This window comes from Drosophila yakuba, chromosome 3L, assembly GCF_016746365.2.
Source record: "Drosophila yakuba strain Tai18E2 chromosome 3L, Prin_Dyak_Tai18E2_2.1, whole genome shotgun sequence".
Taxonomy (NCBI): Eukaryota; Metazoa; Arthropoda; class Insecta; order Diptera; family Drosophilidae; genus Drosophila; species Drosophila yakuba.
Genome location: NC_052529.2, coordinates 5,753,474 through 5,769,223, shown reverse-complemented (window position 1 = coordinate 5,769,223; position 15,750 = coordinate 5,753,474). Strand labels below are relative to the sequence as shown.

At 49.5% G+C, this 15,750-nt stretch overlaps 7 protein-coding genes across 9 annotated transcripts; 3 read left to right on the top strand and 4 right to left on the bottom strand.

The window, feature by feature from the left end:
- Positions 1-359: 359 nt before the first annotated feature.
- On the bottom strand, positions 360-2,478 carry LOC6533044 (signal recognition particle 54 kDa protein). Its single transcript, XM_002093743.4, has 2 exons — positions 1,390-2,478; positions 360-1,310 (listed from the first exon to the last, which is right to left on the bottom strand). Exons 1-2 carry the CDS (start codon positions 2,305-2,307, stop codon positions 702-704), a joined length of 1,527 nt encoding a protein of 508 aa, XP_002093779.1. The 5' UTR covers positions 2,308-2,478; the 3' UTR covers positions 360-701.
- Positions 2,479-2,805: 327 nt separating this feature from the next.
- On the top strand, positions 2,806-5,317 carry LOC6533043 (flap endonuclease GEN). The gene is made up of 5 exons (XM_002093742.3): positions 2,806-3,027; positions 3,095-3,401; positions 3,466-3,755; positions 3,812-3,979; positions 4,036-5,317. The coding sequence occupies exons 1-5, from the start codon at positions 2,870-2,872 to the stop codon at positions 5,294-5,296; spliced, it is 2,184 nt and encodes a 727-aa protein (XP_002093778.1). The 5' UTR covers positions 2,806-2,869; the 3' UTR covers positions 5,297-5,317.
- Positions 5,308-9,078, bottom strand: LOC6533042 (alanine--tRNA ligase, mitochondrial). 2 transcript variants are annotated; one of them, XM_039374977.1, is made up of 10 exons: positions 8,794-9,078; positions 8,562-8,735; positions 8,357-8,502; positions 8,100-8,303; positions 7,755-8,039; positions 6,703-7,697; positions 6,489-6,645; positions 6,141-6,426; positions 5,864-6,084; positions 5,308-5,809 (listed from the first exon to the last, which is right to left on the bottom strand). In XM_039374977.1, the coding sequence occupies exons 1-10, from the start codon at positions 9,061-9,063 to the stop codon at positions 5,407-5,409; spliced, it is 3,141 nt and encodes a 1,046-aa protein (XP_039230911.1). In that variant the 5' UTR covers positions 9,064-9,078; the 3' UTR covers positions 5,308-5,406. The 2 variants fall into 2 exon arrangements, with proteins under 2 accessions (XP_039230911.1, XP_002093777.1); XM_002093741.3 differs by having other exon boundaries at positions 8,799-9,045.
- Positions 9,079-9,127: 49 nt separating this feature from the next.
- Positions 9,128-11,115, top strand: LOC6533041 (acyl-coenzyme A diphosphatase FITM2). Its single transcript, XM_002093740.3, has 3 exons — positions 9,128-9,288; positions 9,363-9,966; positions 10,023-11,115. The coding sequence occupies exons 2-3, from the start codon at positions 9,438-9,440 to the stop codon at positions 10,760-10,762; spliced, it is 1,269 nt and encodes a 422-aa protein (XP_002093776.1). The 5' UTR covers positions 9,128-9,288; positions 9,363-9,437; the 3' UTR covers positions 10,763-11,115.
- On the bottom strand, positions 10,856-13,151 carry LOC6533040 (ganglioside-induced differentiation-associated protein 1). 2 transcript variants are annotated; one of them, XM_015194297.3, is made up of 5 exons: positions 12,767-13,151; positions 11,927-12,119; positions 11,694-11,867; positions 11,174-11,632; positions 10,856-11,086 (listed from the first exon to the last, which is right to left on the bottom strand). In XM_015194297.3, exons 1-5 carry the CDS (start codon positions 12,893-12,895, stop codon positions 11,073-11,075), a joined length of 969 nt encoding a protein of 322 aa, XP_015049783.1. In that variant the 5' UTR covers positions 12,896-13,151; the 3' UTR covers positions 10,856-11,072. The 2 variants fall into 2 exon arrangements, with proteins under 2 accessions (XP_015049783.1, XP_002093775.2); XM_002093739.4 differs by having other exon boundaries at positions 11,064-11,632; positions 12,767-13,150.
- A 372-nt stretch (positions 13,152-13,523) lies between these two features.
- Positions 13,524-14,757, top strand: LOC6533039 (dehydrogenase/reductase SDR family member 4). Its single transcript, XM_002093738.3, has 3 exons — positions 13,524-13,883; positions 13,947-14,349; positions 14,415-14,757. Exons 1-3 carry the CDS (start codon positions 13,639-13,641, stop codon positions 14,718-14,720), a joined length of 954 nt encoding a protein of 317 aa, XP_002093774.2. The 5' UTR covers positions 13,524-13,638; the 3' UTR covers positions 14,721-14,757.
- LOC6533038 (charged multivesicular body protein 2b) lies at positions 14,718-15,592 on the bottom strand. The gene has a single exon (XM_002093737.4). The coding sequence runs from the start codon at positions 15,445-15,447 to the stop codon at positions 14,809-14,811; it is 639 nt and encodes a 212-aa protein (XP_002093773.1). The 5' UTR covers positions 15,448-15,592; the 3' UTR covers positions 14,718-14,808.
- Positions 15,593-15,750: the final 158 nt, after the last annotated feature.

The window sequence follows — 15,750 nt, the reverse complement described above, 5'->3', positions numbered from 1 at the left end:
ATTTGCAAAACAAAAACATAGTAAGTTTTTTGACACATAATTATTTTTGTTAAATAAAAGCAGATGTCTGTCAAACTTTTCTCTGAGTGTACACGCACACTAGCCATGCCTTTGAGTGTGTGTGCAGACCCTCCCCCGAAATCAACATTAACATTTGCCCGCCGGCTTGTTTGTTTATCTTGGTTTTCTTGCTGCGTTCGCGTCCTTTCGAGTTTTCTGGGCACCTGTTCGCAACTTGTTTTTGGTTTTAGTTGTATGTGTAAGGTCAACAGGGTGACCGATAAGGTCATGGACTTCGAAAATACAAGTACTGCTAAAGAGCAGTGCACGATGGTATATATCCCAATAAACACAACCGATTTAAAGCCAAGTTCATGTATTATTTATTTATTGTTTATATCTAGTTCAACCGTCTTACCGGTATTCTGATAGGCATGCTAATTCCATTAGTTCGTGTACAGAAAACTGTTTAAACTATAAAAACTGACACTGTGGCTGCCAAGCCGTACAAAAACCGAATTGTTAACTGTTTGCACATCTATGTAGGTTATATACGCTATATGCGTTATATTCGCTATATTCGCTTCCACATCGCATATCAATTTTTGTGGTCTTGGACAAATGGAAACAAATGGCTAACAAATTACGAACTACGCGAAAACAAAATCATATAAAAATCGTTAAATTTACAAGCCACCTGCTCACTTGCCACCGAAGCCGCCCATCAGGTTCCCCAGGCCACCCAAACCGCCCGCCGCTCCCTGCTGCAGTTGCCTCATCATGTTCTGGATACCACCAACGCCGCCCATCTGTTGCAGCATCCGGGGATCAATCATCTTGGCTATCTGCTGGTTGAGCTTTGCCATCTGTGTGGGATTTACATTCTTGGTCATATCTCCCTGCTTGAAAAGTCCTTTCACGCCGCCCATCTTCTTCACCACCGCCGAGAATTTCGTATAGTGAGCAATCAGTTCCTTGACCTCGCGCTCCATGACGCCAGCTCCCTGGGCCACACGAACGCAGCGGTTGGTCTGCTTGCTGAAGAGTTTCGCTCCGTCGCGATTGTCCAGTTCGTTGTCCGACATACTGTCCATCATTGTCATCATGCGCTTGACGCGCGCCATCGACTCCTGTTCGCCGCCCTTGGTCATAAAGTCCTGCGAGAAGCCGGGTATCATGTTCATGAACTGGGAGAAGGGGCCCATCTTCATGATGTTCTGGAACTGCTCGTACATGTCGCGGATCGTAAAATGGCCGTGCTTGATCTTTTCTAACAGCTCCTCGTTTCCGTCCAGCTTCAGTTCGTTGACCTGTGCAAAAAGGGAATATATTCAGTACGTGCTTTGAATTGTTTTCTTTATAACTTTGACCCCATGTGGGATTTCTTACCTTATCTATCAGACCTTCGATGTCACCCATTCCAAGCAGTTTGCTCACGAAAGGTTTCGTCTTGAAGGGCTCCAGATCGTCGATGTGCTCGCCCGTGCCGATGAAGATGATGGGCGACTGTGTGGCTGCCACGGCGGACAGAGCACCACCTCCCTTGGCGTGGCCATCCAACTTGGTAATGATCACGGAACCGATGTCCACCTTGTCTTTGAAGGCCTTCGCTTGAGCCTCGCAAGCCTGTCCGATGGTGGCGTCCATCACGAAGATGATGTTGTCGGGACTGACGGCATTGGACACTGCCAACATCTCCTCGAACAGCGATTCCTCCTGCTTGTGCCGACCCGAGGTGTCCACGATGATCATCTCGAAACCCTCGCGCTTGAACATATCCACACCCTCCTGGGCAATGACCACGGGATCGATTTCCGTGTAGCTGCCGTAGAATGGAATGCGTGCCTTGGTGGCGTTCTGCTTCACCTGATCGTAGGCGCCAGCACGGAAGGTATCCGCGCACACGAGACATGATTTCCAGTTGCGCTTCTGGTAGTGATAAGCCAGCTTGGTACAGGTGGTGGTCTTACCGGAGCCCTGGAGACCCACAAACATGACCACATTCGCTTTGCCCTTGATAGGTTGGTAGGGTTTCACGCCGGGATCGACCAGTTTCACCAGCTCCTTGAACACAGCCGACTGGATCATACGCCTCTTGTTCAGGCCACCGGCCATCTCATCGAAATCGATGACGGCACGGACATTCTCGCGCAGCTGCTTCACCAGCCGGATATTAACATCAGCCTCCAGGAGCGCCGCGCAGATCTCCTTCAGCATGGAATTAAGTGCCTCCTCATTGATTACGGTCGCCTTGCTGAGCGAGTGCAGCGCCGTGGTTATCTTGCGACCCAAATCCGCGAGAACCATCTTGCCGGTGGTGCTTGTTTGTGGGTTGGCGTACGGACGACTGGCAGCTTCTGAATTTTGTCGGGCCTACGCGCACAGTGGCAGCTTAAATTCAATATTTTATTTGGACTTTCTTTTGGCTGAAACGACACGTCGATGTGGAAGAGGAAGAGTCTGCTGACCAGTGGCCATTCGCAGCGGTCGCACGTGCATCTGTCAAAACAAAGCCTGCAATCGGTTATCGACGATGGTTCGCGGTGACTGGCGAAAGTCACAGTGCTGCCAAAAACTCGAAAATGTAGCTAGTGGTGAAATCAAAAATAGCTAAAAAGTAAATGTAGATAGAAAACCGAATCAGATTATATTTACTTATTTATTATACGTTATTGCATTTAACTATAAATAACATAATGTATTATGGTTAAATAAATTAACAGTGCCAATTATTGGAATGGTTTTGCACTTGACTGCTTTTGAAAATAACCGCTGCTGGCTAAGAAGTAACTGATTTGCCAACTCTGAGGAAGACAACTATTCAAATTTGTTGATAATTTCTCGCGGGGTTTTTATTTAGTTTATTTAAATGGGCGTCAAGGAATTGTGGGGAGTTTTGACGCCCCATTGTGAACGTAAACCCATTAACGAACTGCGAGGAAAGAAAGTTGCTATTGACCTGGCCGGCTGGGTTTGCGAATCCCTCAATGTTGTGGACTACTTTGTGCATCCAAGGCATCATTTAAAGTGGGCTTTAAAAATACTTAATAAATTTGTATGTTTCTATTTATTATTAATTACGATTCACAACCAGGAACCTCTTCTTTCGCACTTGCTATTTGATTTGGGAGCAAGTTACGCCGGTTTTCGTTTTGGAGGGAGTTGCTCCGAAACTCAAGAGCCAGGTGATAGCCAAAAGAAATGAGCTCCAGTTTCGGGGAGTCAAGCCCAAGAATTCGCCTGAGTGCACCCAAAGTCAGGCGCCCAAGGGCGACAAGGGACGCAGCCGGTTCAACCATGTCCTTAAACAGTGCGAAACGCTGCTCCTCTCCATGGGAATCCAGTGCGTCCAAGGTCCTGGCGAGGCGGAGGCCTACTGTGCCTTTCTCAACAAGCATGGCGTACGTATATATGTACATCCTCACAAGAATTCTGTACAAAATCCGATTAAATCCCTATCCATAGTTAGTGGACGGCGTCATTAGCCAGGATTCGGATTGCTTTGCCTACGGAGCCATACGTGTCTATCGCAACTTCTCCGTTTCTACCCAAGGAGCCCAGGCAGCCGCCGGCGGAGCTGTGGACATCTACGACATGCGGGAGATCACATCGCGCATGGACTTTGGCCAACAGAAGATCATTGTGATGGCCTTGCTCTGCGGCTGTGATTATTGTCCCGATGGCATTGGTGGAATCGGAAAGGATGGCGTCCTAAAACTCTTCAACAAGTACAAGGAGACTGAGATTTTGGATAGGTTGTAACTTGCAAATACAATTGTTAATAGATATCTATAGCTTATTATACTTGCAGAATGAGAAGCTGGCGCGGAGAAACCGATAAATACAATGCGCTGGAGATGCGAGTTGACGACAAATCCATCTGCAGCAATTGTGGACACATTGGCAAGACCCAGAGTCACACAAAAAGTGGCTGCAGTGTCTGTCGCACCCACAGAGGCTGCGATGAAAGTCTCTGGAAGTGAGTTGTTTCTTTAAACTTATATAACCATTTGTTCATTAAACCCTCTTTCCCAGAGAACAACGATTATCCATTAAGGCCGAGTTGACTTTGCGTCGGAAAGCCTTACTATCTGCGGACTTTCCCAACGAGGAGATCATTGCCGAGTTCCTCAGCGAACCTGACACCATTCCCAATCTTAATCTCAACTGGCGGCAGCCAAATCTTGTCAAATTCATCAAGCAAATTGGACATCTCTTGCAGTGGCCCGAAATATACTGCTTTCAAAAATTCTTTCCCATACTCACGCGCTGGCAGGTCCAGCAATCGAAGCAGGAGAAGATACTTATCCAGCCACTTGAGATTATCAAGAAGCGAACTGTGAAAGGAGTGCCCAGCTTGGAGTTGCGTTGGCACGATCCCAGCGGCATCTTCAAGGGCCTTATTCCGGACAAACAGATTGCGGAGTACGAAACGGAGCATCCCAAAGGAATCGAGGAGCTTTACTACACCATTGAACCATTGGACATGCTGGAGACAGCGTATCCCGATTTAGTAGCAGCCTTTTTGAAGTCCAAGGAGAAGCCCGCCAAGAAAACCACGCGAAAGAAGAAAACTGCTCCCGAAGAGGAGGACAAGGAAAACGAACCAAACGCGAAACCAAAACGAGTGGTCAGAAAGAAAAAGGCTCAACTTGAAGAGAACCAGCCATTACTTCAGCAATTCCTAGGGCGCAAGAAAGACGACACTACTGTCAAGGTTACCGCTCCACAACGTCAGCAGTGTTCCACTCCCATTACCAAGTTCCTGCCCTCCGATCTAGAGAGCGATTGCGATGCTGAGGAGTTCGATATGTCGGACATAGTCAAAGGCATCATTTCCAATCCAAGTGCCCAGCCAGCACTGACCAAACACGATGGCCACCAGCTGCACTACGAGCCCATGGCTGAAGATTTGAGTTTGCGTCTGGCGCAGATGAGCATAGGAAATGTGGACGAATCGCCCAAAGTGGAAACGAAAAGAGACCTCTCGCAAGTCGATCAGCTACCGCAGAGTAAACGCTTCTCCCTGGACGACAGTTTCGATTTGCTGGTCAAGGGGCATCTGCAGAAGTTGGCCCGGACGCCAGTGGAGCGCTTCAAGATGCAGCATCGCATCAGCGAGAAGATTCCAACGCCAGTAAAGCCCTTAGCTAACATAAGTTACTTCTTTAATCAAAGTTCCGATAATGCGGATGTCTTTGAAGAGTTCATGAACTCGAGCTTGGCGCCGCAGGATCAAGAGGATAATGCAGAAGAGGAGGAAGAGGATGATGATCTGGTGGTGATTAGTGATTAAACATACTGCAATTTCTTAAAACTCCGCCATTTATTCGGTCCTCACATTAGAAATTATACAAAGGGCAAGCTTACAGCTAGCACATTTTGGAGGGTAATCACAACTAATACCTAGAGATAAAGCTTAGCGTATGCATGTGCCTTGGACATTGCCTGCTCCAGCTGCTCCTCGAACAGATTGCTAACCCGCCGACCCTTCATGTTGCACACGGCCTGCGGATTCTGACCCTTGGGCGCAGCTATTTGTCCATTAAAAGTGTCGGCAAAGGATTGCAGCCAAGCGGAAGCGTTGAACTTCTCGGTGATACAGTTTTCTGGTACACAACAGCGCGCCTTGACCACGCTATCACACACGCTGATCACAAGGATGGGCCGATCCTGGCACAGCTTGGTGGCTCGTTGCAAGGGTATCTCCTCCACGAGAGCGGAGCTGGTGAGGTAGTGCAGAATGAAGGGGTTCGTATCCAACGGCTTCTCCTGCAACAGCGTGCGCATCTCCACATCCACAAATTCCCTGAAATTACGCAGTTTAGAAATAGAGTATTTAACTTTGATAAGTTCAACCTACTTTAGTGTGGTGCGCGACGAATCTTTGATCCTTTTCAGCATCTCGGTGATGCGTTCCAGCGTGTCCATCTTAAAGGCGTATGGCAGTTTGATGTCCGTGTGCAACATGTTGTGCCGAATCGTCTGCAGTTCCGCCTCCGTAGCGTTTGTGAGTTTATCGGTTTGGAACTGCTTCTCGAGGAGATCAACGCGGTGACGCAGTACCGCAGCCGTTTTCAGCACCTAGGATAAGGGAAAAGGATTGAATAGATATAGTAGATATAGATATTTGCACTTACGTTTTCTGCCGCCTGGCCAGCCACGGCGGTAAATGCGAATCTCGCCCGATTAGTCTGCTTCAGATTCACGATGCAGAAGCTGGACAGCTCACTGGTGTTGGTTGCATGCGTTCCGCAGCACAGTTCCTTGGAGCTGAGCTGCAGTTCCGGACTCTCCACGTTGACTAGACGCAATCCCTGCTCTGGATAAACTTCGCCGGGCACCATGGTGATGTCGTTCTGCTGCAGAACTTCAGCTGCACTCAGCAACTGAACTTGAACCGGCGTAGCAGAGCAGATAACGCGGCTATTGTAAAGGATTGTCTGTTAAATTCATAAATTCATATCTCTTATGGAAGGACTACCCACTTGATCAGATCCTCGATGAGCTGCACATCGCTCTTCTGCAAGCGCTTGCCCAAAAGTCCCAGCTCCAGTTTGCACTGGTCGCTGGTCACAGAACTGGAGACCTGGTAGGTAACCTTCTTGAAGAGCGAGCGGATGGCGGCGTTCAGTAGATGGGTGGCTAGAATGATATGGATTATTGGTAATCAGTCATATAACTTTAATATTTCCAACCCACCTGTGTGATGGCACGTGTTGAGCTGTCTCTGCTGCGCATCCACCTGCAGTTCCACCTCATCTCCAATGGCAAGCTGAAAGGCATCCGTGGGACTGGATAACTTGCAGACGTGAACTACACAGTCGTTGAGATGTTTCACACTGATCACGTCTAGCAAGTGAGGATGCTCTGGCTGTTGATGATTCCTTACAAGGATCTTTCCGCCATCCGATTGTTGACCTCCAGATTCATAGTAGAAATTGCTGGCAGCGGTCACAATGGAAATGAGGTCGGTGGATGGTTGCTGTATGCGACTGCCTTGGGTTCGTGACACTTCCGCATCGTTGAGGAGCATGCCCAGAACTCGAGTCTTCAGTGGAGGTATCTGATATGAATCACTCGCCTTGTCGAAGGAGTAAGCGTATTTGTGACTGTTGTCGGTGGGCGCCAGACGCTTTGTTAGCATCGCTTGAGCTTCAGCGATACGCTGCTCGTTGGCCAGATCGCAGAGTGAGCCTCCAGCAATCTCCCTTTGGTTGCCCTTGGCTTTGATCTTGGCCAGATTAACCTCCGCCCTGTAGCGCTCCAAATCACAGTTCATGTTCTCCAACTCGGCCAGCTTAAGGAAGCTCTCCTCGGTCAGGCCATAGGTATCAGTCAGCTTGTAGAGGAAGTCCCCTGGTATGGTGTTATTGGGAAACTTGCTGCGCTGCACCTGGAACTCTCGATAGGCGGGCACAAATCCCGGGCACTCCATCAGATCGATGTCATCCAGATTGGGAAACTCCATTAGCACCTCAGCAAACGCTTTGGAAGAACTCTCTCTAAGATTCTTGTAAACCTCCTGCTCGTGGCTGATCAAGTCGATGACAGCCTGCTGCTTGGCAGCCATCTCTGGATAGGCTTCTCCAAGTGTCTCCACCACAATAGGAACTAGCTGGGTCAGCAATTTGTCTTGGGCAAACACATGCTCCGAAATGTTAAGCGCTTTGCGCAGCACGCGACGCAGTTTCTGACTGAAATACAAGTTGGATTATATGCGAGGCTTATAAAGTAAGTAAGCAGAAGTTTACTTTTGATCTGGAAGCATTCCGTCGGCTAAGCAAGCGGTCACCATGCGGGCATGATCGGCTAGTATCCTATAGCTGGTATCGAGTAGTGCTCCATTTCCATCAACCGGAAAACTGCCGCTGTAAACCGGCGATTTGGCCGCCTGCTGGATGCCATCAAATATGGGGGTAAACAAGTCCGTATCGTAGTTGGAAGACTTATTCTGAAGCACAGCGGTTAAACGCTCAAATCCCATGCCCGTGTCCACATGATGAGCGGGCAACTGAGAGATGGTGCCATCGGCATGTCTATAAATGCATAAACATCATTAGGCTTGGAATACTTTGCGTTTAAAGACGAATCCTCACCGATTGTACTGGATAAAGACAAGATTCCACAGCTCTGTGAGATCGGAGCGTCCTGCATTCACCAACTTGGCTCGCTGCTCCACGCTGCCCAGATCCGGGCGATGATCTATGTGGATTTCGGTGCAGGGACCGCAGGGCCCTGTAGCGCCCATTTCCCAGAAGTTGTCCGCACAGCCAAAGGGCAGAATTCGCGAGGCGGGAAAGCTGCAAGAAAGCGTACTTAACAAAACAACTTTTAGTTATGTAACAAGCATTACCCCAAACTCCTCCAGATCTCGAAGCACTCCAGATCGGCAGGAATGCCCAGCACCTTGTCGCCGGCAAAGTAGGTGACGTACAGACGACCTGGATCAATGTTGTAGGGACCACGGAGCAGCTCCAGGGCCATGGCACATGCCTCCCGCTGGAAATGCAAAGCGCTCGTGAAGAAATAGTGATGCAGGGTAAGCTGTACTAACGCACCTTGAAGTAATCCCCAAAGGACCAGTTGCCGAGCATCTCGAAGAAGGTGTGATGATAGCCATCCGTGCCCACCACGGAGAGATCATTGTGTTTTCCACCCACACGGACGCACTTCTGGCTGTTGGCAACCCGCTGGTGGGGCGCTGCTGCTGTGCCCAGGAACACCGACTTGAACTGCAGCAAAGGCCAACGTTTTAAACTGGCGAACAATGGCGTTTAATCGGCTTGTTACCTCACCTGATTCATGCCCGCGTTCACGAAGGCGACGGTGGGATCGCAAAAGGGCACCACTGGGCTGGAGCGAACGAACTTGTGGCCATGGTTGACGGTGAAGTGATCCAGAAAGGTCTTCCGAATCTCGCGTGCTGTCAGCACGCGCTGCAGCTGCTTGGCCGAGTTGTACATGCCGCGGTTCAATTAAAACCGCACCGGCAATTAAAAATGCTCGAGATAAATCTGAACCCAAACAGCTGATCGGCTTGCCATTCGCCACGCATGCCATTCTTTACCAAAAAAAAATTCCAATCAGAGTTGCCATTCACGGCGCAGCGCACGCACCAGCTGCAGCTGTTCTATTTTCTACAGGCGCAACACGTACATTTGGGCCAAACTCAAAATTACCAGATTACCACTGAAAACAACGCAGTGCGTGCTCTAAGCACCGCGAAAAACCAAGCTTATTAAGCAGCTAATCTGATGTGACTGCGCTGGCAGTGTTTCGACTCAGGTAAGCGCTTCTGGCAACCGTTGAACTTTGACACGTACGATTCCTTCGCTTTCACTTTCGCTTTTCACTCGCAGTATAACCACAAAAAAGGGCAACAAACAACGCAGTTTTCAAGTGGCACACTTTGGACCCACGCAACAGCTCCAGCGATGGCCACAAAGAGACGTCCACTGCGGCCTAACTTGGGCGGCACTGCGGGCAGTCCCTCCTCCGGTTCCAACATGAATTTCCGGCCAGGAGGACCGGACATCACCAGGTCGGAGGCGCGCGGAACGAGACCCACCGCCGCACCCACTAGTATCCGCGAGATCCTGGTCATGGGCGTCATCCATCTGTGCAAGAAGACCATATTCTTCAATACGGACCTTAAAGTCGCCTTGTATCTGGGTAGTTTGTTCGTGATCTCCGTAATCGGTGACTTTGTGCCCTTCCCAAAGACCTACTTCGCCAGATCGGACAACCTGTTCAACCAGTACTTCGTGAAGGTCGGCTGGGGTTGGACGCTGCTCTTTGTGGTGCCTTTCCTGGTGCTCTCGGCCTATACGATTACCTGTGGTGACCACAAGCGGATGCTGCGACATCATTTCCCGCGCATCGTCATAGCCACCTTCTTCTGGTTCTTCTGGACCAAGATGTTTAACGTCGTGGAGAACTCCTATGGCCGCTGCACCACAAAGGGTGGGTATAAAAAAATATCACATATTGATATTATGATAACAAGTGCATGTTTCCAGGCTATGCGAGCAAGTCAAGCTGTCTGAAGGCGGGTCATCTGTGGAAGGGCTTCGACATATCCGGGCACGCTTTTATACTGATTCACTCCAGCCTGGTGCTGATCGAGGAGGCGCGTCCCATCATCCGCTGGGAGACCATCAAGGAGCACATCCGCAACGAGCGACACAATCGCAGCACAGCCGAGAACTCGGGCACGAATCCGTTGAGGACGCTGAACGAGGAGCAAATGCGCAGCCTGCAGTTCTTGTACAAACGCCTGACGCCCATCATACGCACTCTGTTCATCGGCATGGCGGCTCTGCAGCTGCTGTGGGACATCATGTTGGTGGGCACCATGCTGTACTACCATCGCATGATCGAGAAGGTGATCAGCGGCATTATTGCCATACTCACCTGGTACTTCACCTACCGCTTCTGGTATCCCACGCCCGGTCTGCTGCCGGAGGCGCCTGGCAATGGTAGCTTCAGTTACCAACGCGAGATACCCACCTTCCCCTTCAAGCGTCCATCGCATTTATCAACGGGCTCCGCCACCACGAGCTCGGGATCCAGCAGCTCCAGGACAAATCTGAATGGCAAGGCGGCAACGACGGGCGTGCCGAGGGATCAACAGATGCCTACGTTTATGGGAATGCCGCTGTTCACCAGCCCAAAGGCGGCCAGTGCAGCCGCCAATTTGTTGATGTCCGAGCAGCAGAAACGTGACAGGGATCGCGAGCAGCAAACGCTGGAGAGCTGAGCTCTGGCAAAGCCACCAAATAGTTGCAGGTAGCTTCTGGTAGCTCCAGTTGCAGCAGCCGCAGCAGCCATCAAGCATAGAAGGAATTGATAGTTAGGTGACGGATTGGAATTTATACCAAATTTTTTGTATATTCAGCAACGATGAAATGTAACGAAACGAAACGATGATATTACTAAGCAAGCAGCCGAGGCTGGCACTGGATCGCGTTCTGCTCCTCATCCTCCTCCACAGCCGATTCTTACCATGACAATGCCCCAGCATCCTTCATCAGCAGTGCGTAGCTTTAAGCGTTCTTATGTTCGTGTGTTTATATGTGCCCCACTTTAATAGTAAAAGGATTTGTTAACAAAGTCTGCTGTCCCGCTGCTCCGCCTCACTTGTGCGCGAAGGCGGCGAACATGGCCATACCCAGGAAGCCGGCACCCGCTCCTAGCTTATAGTTGCCCGGCGTTCGTGTCCACATTTCGCGCAGTATGGCAAAGTTGCTCGGTTGCAGGCGGTGGAAGGACTCGCGTTGCCGGAAGCGCAGGAAGTAGGCCTCCACCTGCGGCAGCTTGCCAAACGTCCAGAACTGATTCTCGAATCCCAGCTGATACAGTCGATGCAGCAGCAATCCCAGCGAAATATCCGCCACGTTCACCTCGTCGCCGGTCAACCACTCACTGCGCGGCGCCTGGGCGGACAGCTCCTGCTCCACGTAGAGCAGAAAGTGGCGTACGGCGTCCAGGACCTTCTGGAAATCCTCGCGCGAGGAGGCCAGCTCGTGGCGGCGCAACTGGATGTCCAGCTTGTGCTGCAGTGTTGCCTTGTTGGTCGCCTGATCGTCCACCGAGTGGCGCAGCAGTTCCAGCACCTTTTCATTGTTTTCTGCAGGGAGTACGAGTGCTGAGTTGAGTTGGGATATCACAGCGAAAGTGGAGTAACTTACTCAGGCAGGACTGGCGCACGGGTCCGATGAAGGGCGCCTTGGGCACCAGCTTTAGGTCGTCGTGCATGAAGGAACCCAGGCTGAGTGTTCCCACCGGCAGGCGGGCAATGGCCTGCTCGAAGATCAACATCTGGTCGAACTCCTTGGAGTTGTGCGCTGGCTTCAGCGATCGATCTGAAAGATGAAGTTCATTAGTCCAAGTTACGCAAGTTACTCGGCAAGCTGGGAATTACCTCCGCGGAATTTGCTCTCCACATAGTTGATGATGTGCGTCGAGCTGGGAATAATGAGGGCGCCGTCCTGCAGCACTGGCACATCGCCCTTGGGATTGAGGTTTAGGAACCAGTTGGAGTACTGCTCGCCATTGCACAGGTCCACCACGTAGGGAAAGAAGTCGATCCTCTTCTCGTAGAGAACCATGAGAACCTGCGATGATAGAGATTAACTTTACTTAGTTTATTTTAAGCACAAATATATTAAACTTTCGCGTAATTTAAATGTATCTACAGTTGCACCCTAAGTTGCAATATTCCGCTTCTAATTACTCGCTTCATTAAGCAAAACAGATATTTTTAGACACGATCTGCTCGAGGGAATAAATAATTTAATTATTTCGGTTCAGTTATTATATATCGTTCTGTTCAAGGAAATTGCTCCACACATAAGTTTGTTTATTTTCGCATTTTTTCACTCAATCCGCTTCATTAGCACCTGCAGCAGCCAGGTAAACAGTGTTTAGTACACTCCTATGCTGTCATATCTATACAGAGTGGAGCACCAGAGAACTCCAGCAGCTAGCTTCTACAATATCTAGAGAAGTACTACACTTCCAACTCGCCGCCAACGACCAGGTCATGCTCCATTGCATCCGAGTGGCAGAGAGCTGTAACGAAGATCGTGGGTGGAGAATCTGCGACGCGGGGCATCCCATCATTACATCGAAAACAAAAAAAAGTAAATAAAAACGATGATTTCATTTGGCAATGATTCGTTTTGTAATTTCGCGGCATTAGCGGCTGGATTTGTTGGGCAAATAGATTTCCGAAGATCACATGATTGAGGCGGCTACTAACTTTTTGCGCATGGAAGTTGTACGGATGAAAGAAGAGCACTGGCTTGTTGGTTGGCAGATCGGGAGCCTTGAAGTCCTGCAGGGTGGGCGGCAGAGCCTCGATTTCCTTGGCTTGCTCACTCATCTTCATATGGGGTTTCACTTAGTATTACTGAGCTTAATGTATCTTTAGTTTGCTGATTAGTTTTACTAGCGCGGGCGCCCTTTGGCGTATCACATGCCTCGCCGACGGTGGCGAAAACTAACTAACAAAGCCGTAAGCGCGTGCCGGATTGACTTGGAAAACCGGAGACTCCACTTGCGTGCTGCTTCCGCCGACGACTGCGTCTGAAATGAAGTTGGATCGTATAGATCGTTTGGATCGCTGCGATCGCCTATTAATTTGCACTTTCGGCTCGTATGTGTATGTTTCGGATCCGAAAACAGTCCATTATGTCAAGCAATCTTTTCATTTTTTGCGGTTTGTTTGTCATACGTATTTATCTTTGTTTATATTATTACGAAACGAAGCGTTTATCTTGCTGTGGGAAGATTTTCCTTTCAAGAACTCTTATCTGGCAATGACTGAGTGGCCTTAAATGGCATAGTGCAACATATTGACTCAAGCTAAATGATATTTTTAGTCATATTATTGGTTATTATGTAGGTTAATCTGTATTCTATTACTAAGCCGCTGCACAGATAGCTTTAATGTATTTTCAAATTTGGCGCCACTGGCACAATAAGCTTTTGCCTTCACTGTGAACGGCAAACCGCCGCAAAGAAGAAGAGTTAGTAAACAGTTTGAAGATTTGTGCATATAAAGTTTAAATAGGGAAAATCAATTATTAGGCAACGAATCTCAAGATCCTTCTTAGGAAACCTTATTCCAAAATGTTACATCTAGGCAAACAACTGGTGGTCAGGGCGCCCAAGCTCCGTCTGAGTGCTGGCGCTGTGAGTGGAAGTGGTCAAAGTTCAAGTCTCGATCAAAACAGCAACAATTACAGCCCAAATCGAGTTGGCCCTAATCTCAATCAATGCCACAAACGCTTGTCCAGCACTAGTCAAAGTTCGACAGCCGGCACGATGAAGCGTTTGACGGGGAAAGTAGCCGTGGTCACCGCCTCCACAGATGGGTAAGATGATCACTTGAAGCTGGAGAGGATTTACCCATAAAATTCTGGTTGATCCCCGTGCAGCATTGGTTTCGCGATTGCCAAACGGCTGGCCGAAGATGGTGCCGCAGTGGTCATCAGCAGTCGCAAGCAAAAGAATGTGGACTCTGCTCTGGCGGAGCTGCGAAAACTAAACTTGAATGTCCACGGCTTGAAGTGCCATGTCAGCGAGCCCGAGGATCGCAAACAGCTCTTCGCGGAGACAATCAGCAAGTTTGGCAAGCTGAACATTCTGGTCAGCAATGCCGCCACCAATCCTGCGGTGGGCGGCGTTCTCGAGTGCGACGAAAAGGTGTGGGACAAGATCTTCGATGTGAATGTGAAGAGTTCCTATCTCCTGGCCAAGGAGGCACTGCCTCTTCTTCGCCAGCAAAAGAACTCCAGCATCGTTTTCGTCTCCTCCATTGCTGGCTACGATGCCTTTGAGGTTAGTCGCCTTATCTATGGTTCAAGTTGTTCAATGCTTATCTCTGCTTAATCTTAATCCCACAGCTACTGGGAGCCTATTCCGTCAGCAAGACCGCTCTGATTGGCTTGACCAAGGCAGCCGCTAAGGATCTGGCACCCGAGGGCATTCGCGTCAACTGCCTGGCGCCAGGAGTCATCAGGACCAAGTTCTCCAAGGCACTCTACGAGAACGAGTCGGCAAATGAAGCGGCTTTGAGCAAAATACCCATGGGTCGTCTGGGGACCAGCGAGGAGATGGCTGGCGTTGTCTCCTTTTTGGTGTCCGAGGATGCGGGGTACATTACCGGAGAGTCCATTGTGGCCGGCGGTGGAATGACAGCTCGTTTGTAAGCGTTGTACATAAATATAATTCCTTACGGGCTATGGATAACAGCGGTTTTCACAGTAGTTACAATATAAGATAGAAAACAGTTTAGAACTAAGAGGAGCGCAATTTGGCCAGTTGATCAGCAATGTCCTTCTCGGTGCGCTTGCCACTCGTCTCAAAGTCTGTGGATCCCGTGTCCGGAATGCTGGACATCTTGCCAGAGATCTCGATGCCAATCTCGTCGAGCACCTTGTTGACCACGGCATTGGACTCCTCCTCGTCGCCGGACTCGTTCAGCATGTCGTCCAGTGTGTCGTTAATCATCTCGTCGGTCATCTCCATCTTCATGTTGGCCGCTTGGAACTGGCGAACTGTTTCCCCGATGGCCTCCGGACGCATCACCTTGTTCATTGCGCCCATCGTCTTGGCCGTGGTGCCCATGGCTTCGCTAAGCGCGATATTGGCGCCCATGTTCTTGTTCTGGTAGCCAATGGACTGGATCTTTCCCGATGCCGCGTAGGTGCGTGACTTCTGCTTCCTGATCTCCACCAACTGCTTGGCCAGGATGCGGCAGGCATCGTTGTTTCCAGCGGCGGCATTTCGTCGGATCTCCAGCTCCAGCTTGCGCTCCTCCTCCTCCAATTTCCGCCTCTCCCGTTCGATGTCCCTGGTGGCCTTGCGCAGCGATCGATCGTTCTCCCGCTGCTGCTCCTTCACGGTGGGCTTCTTTCCGAAAATATTGTTGAACATTTTGGGATTTGGTGTGAACCTAAACTTAGTTTCTCGACTTCTGACGATGTTGTGATGGGTTTTCCTGATGATTCACTCAGAGATTGGATTGGCGCTATAGGAGTAAATACTAAACCACAAACAGCTGCTTGCACGCGCTTCGTGGTGAATGACAAATGAACTTTTGGGCGTGGGTGTTCAAATTTGAAGGGGATTTACATTTAAAAGATTTCCGTGTTTACAAAATATTGTTTGTTTTCTTTTTAATTCTGTATTTGTGTATAAATATTTTTTTTGCAAACTTTTTAAAAATACCTTGATATA

Excerpts from the sequence above, each read along its gene's own strand:
- LOC6533044 (XM_002093743.4), bottom strand. The coding sequence starts at position 2,307 with ATGGTTCTCGCGGATTTGGGTCGCAAGATAACCACGGCGCTGCACTCG. Across the intron at positions 1,311-1,389 it reads TCGAAGGTCTGATAGATAAG|GTCAACGAACTGAAGCTGGA; the intron begins GTAAGAAATCCC and ends CTTTTTGCACAG.
- LOC6533043 (XM_002093742.3), top strand. The coding sequence starts at position 2,870 with ATGGGCGTCAAGGAATTGTGGGGAGTTTTGACGCCCCATTGTGAACGT. Across the intron at positions 3,402-3,465 it reads CCTTTCTCAACAAGCATGGC|TTAGTGGACGGCGTCATTAG; the intron begins GTACGTATATAT and ends CCCTATCCATAG. Across the intron at positions 3,756-3,811 it reads GAGACTGAGATTTTGGATAG|AATGAGAAGCTGGCGCGGAG; the intron begins GTTGTAACTTGC and ends TTATACTTGCAG.
- LOC6533042 (XM_039374977.1), bottom strand. The coding sequence starts at position 9,063 with ATGGCATGCGTGGCGAATGGCAAGCCGATCAGCTGTTTGGGTTCAGAT. Across the intron at positions 7,698-7,754 it reads GGAATGCTTCCAGATCAAAA|TCAGAAACTGCGTCGCGTGC; the intron begins GTAAACTTCTGC and ends CTTGTATTTCAG. Across the intron at positions 5,810-5,863 it reads TCGTCGCGCACCACACTAAA|GGAATTTGTGGATGTGGAGA; the intron begins GTAGGTTGAACT and ends GCGTAATTTCAG.
- LOC6533041 (XM_002093740.3), top strand. The coding sequence starts at position 9,438 with ATGGCCACAAAGAGACGTCCACTGCGGCCTAACTTGGGCGGCACTGCG. Across the intron at positions 9,967-10,022 it reads TGGCCGCTGCACCACAAAGG|GCTATGCGAGCAAGTCAAGC; the intron begins GTGGGTATAAAA and ends GCATGTTTCCAG.
- LOC6533040 (XM_002093739.4), bottom strand. The coding sequence starts at position 12,895 with ATGAAGATGAGTGAGCAAGCCAAGGAAATCGAGGCTCTGCCGCCCACC. Across the intron at positions 12,120-12,766 it reads ACAACTTCCATGCGCAAAAA|GTTCTCATGGTTCTCTACGA; the intron begins GTTAGTAGCCGC and ends CTATCATCGCAG. Across the intron at positions 11,868-11,926 it reads GGAGAGCAAATTCCGCGGAG|ATCGATCGCTGAAGCCAGCG; the intron begins GTAATTCCCAGC and ends TTCATCTTTCAG.
- LOC6533039 (XM_002093738.3), top strand. The coding sequence starts at position 13,639 with ATGTTACATCTAGGCAAACAACTGGTGGTCAGGGCGCCCAAGCTCCGT. Across the intron at positions 13,884-13,946 it reads GTCACCGCCTCCACAGATGG|CATTGGTTTCGCGATTGCCA; the intron begins GTAAGATGATCA and ends ATCCCCGTGCAG. Across the intron at positions 14,350-14,414 it reads CTGGCTACGATGCCTTTGAG|CTACTGGGAGCCTATTCCGT; the intron begins GTTAGTCGCCTT and ends TTAATCCCACAG.
- LOC6533038 (XM_002093737.4), bottom strand. The coding sequence starts at position 15,447 with ATGTTCAACAATATTTTCGGAAAGAAGCCCACCGTGAAGGAGCAGCAG.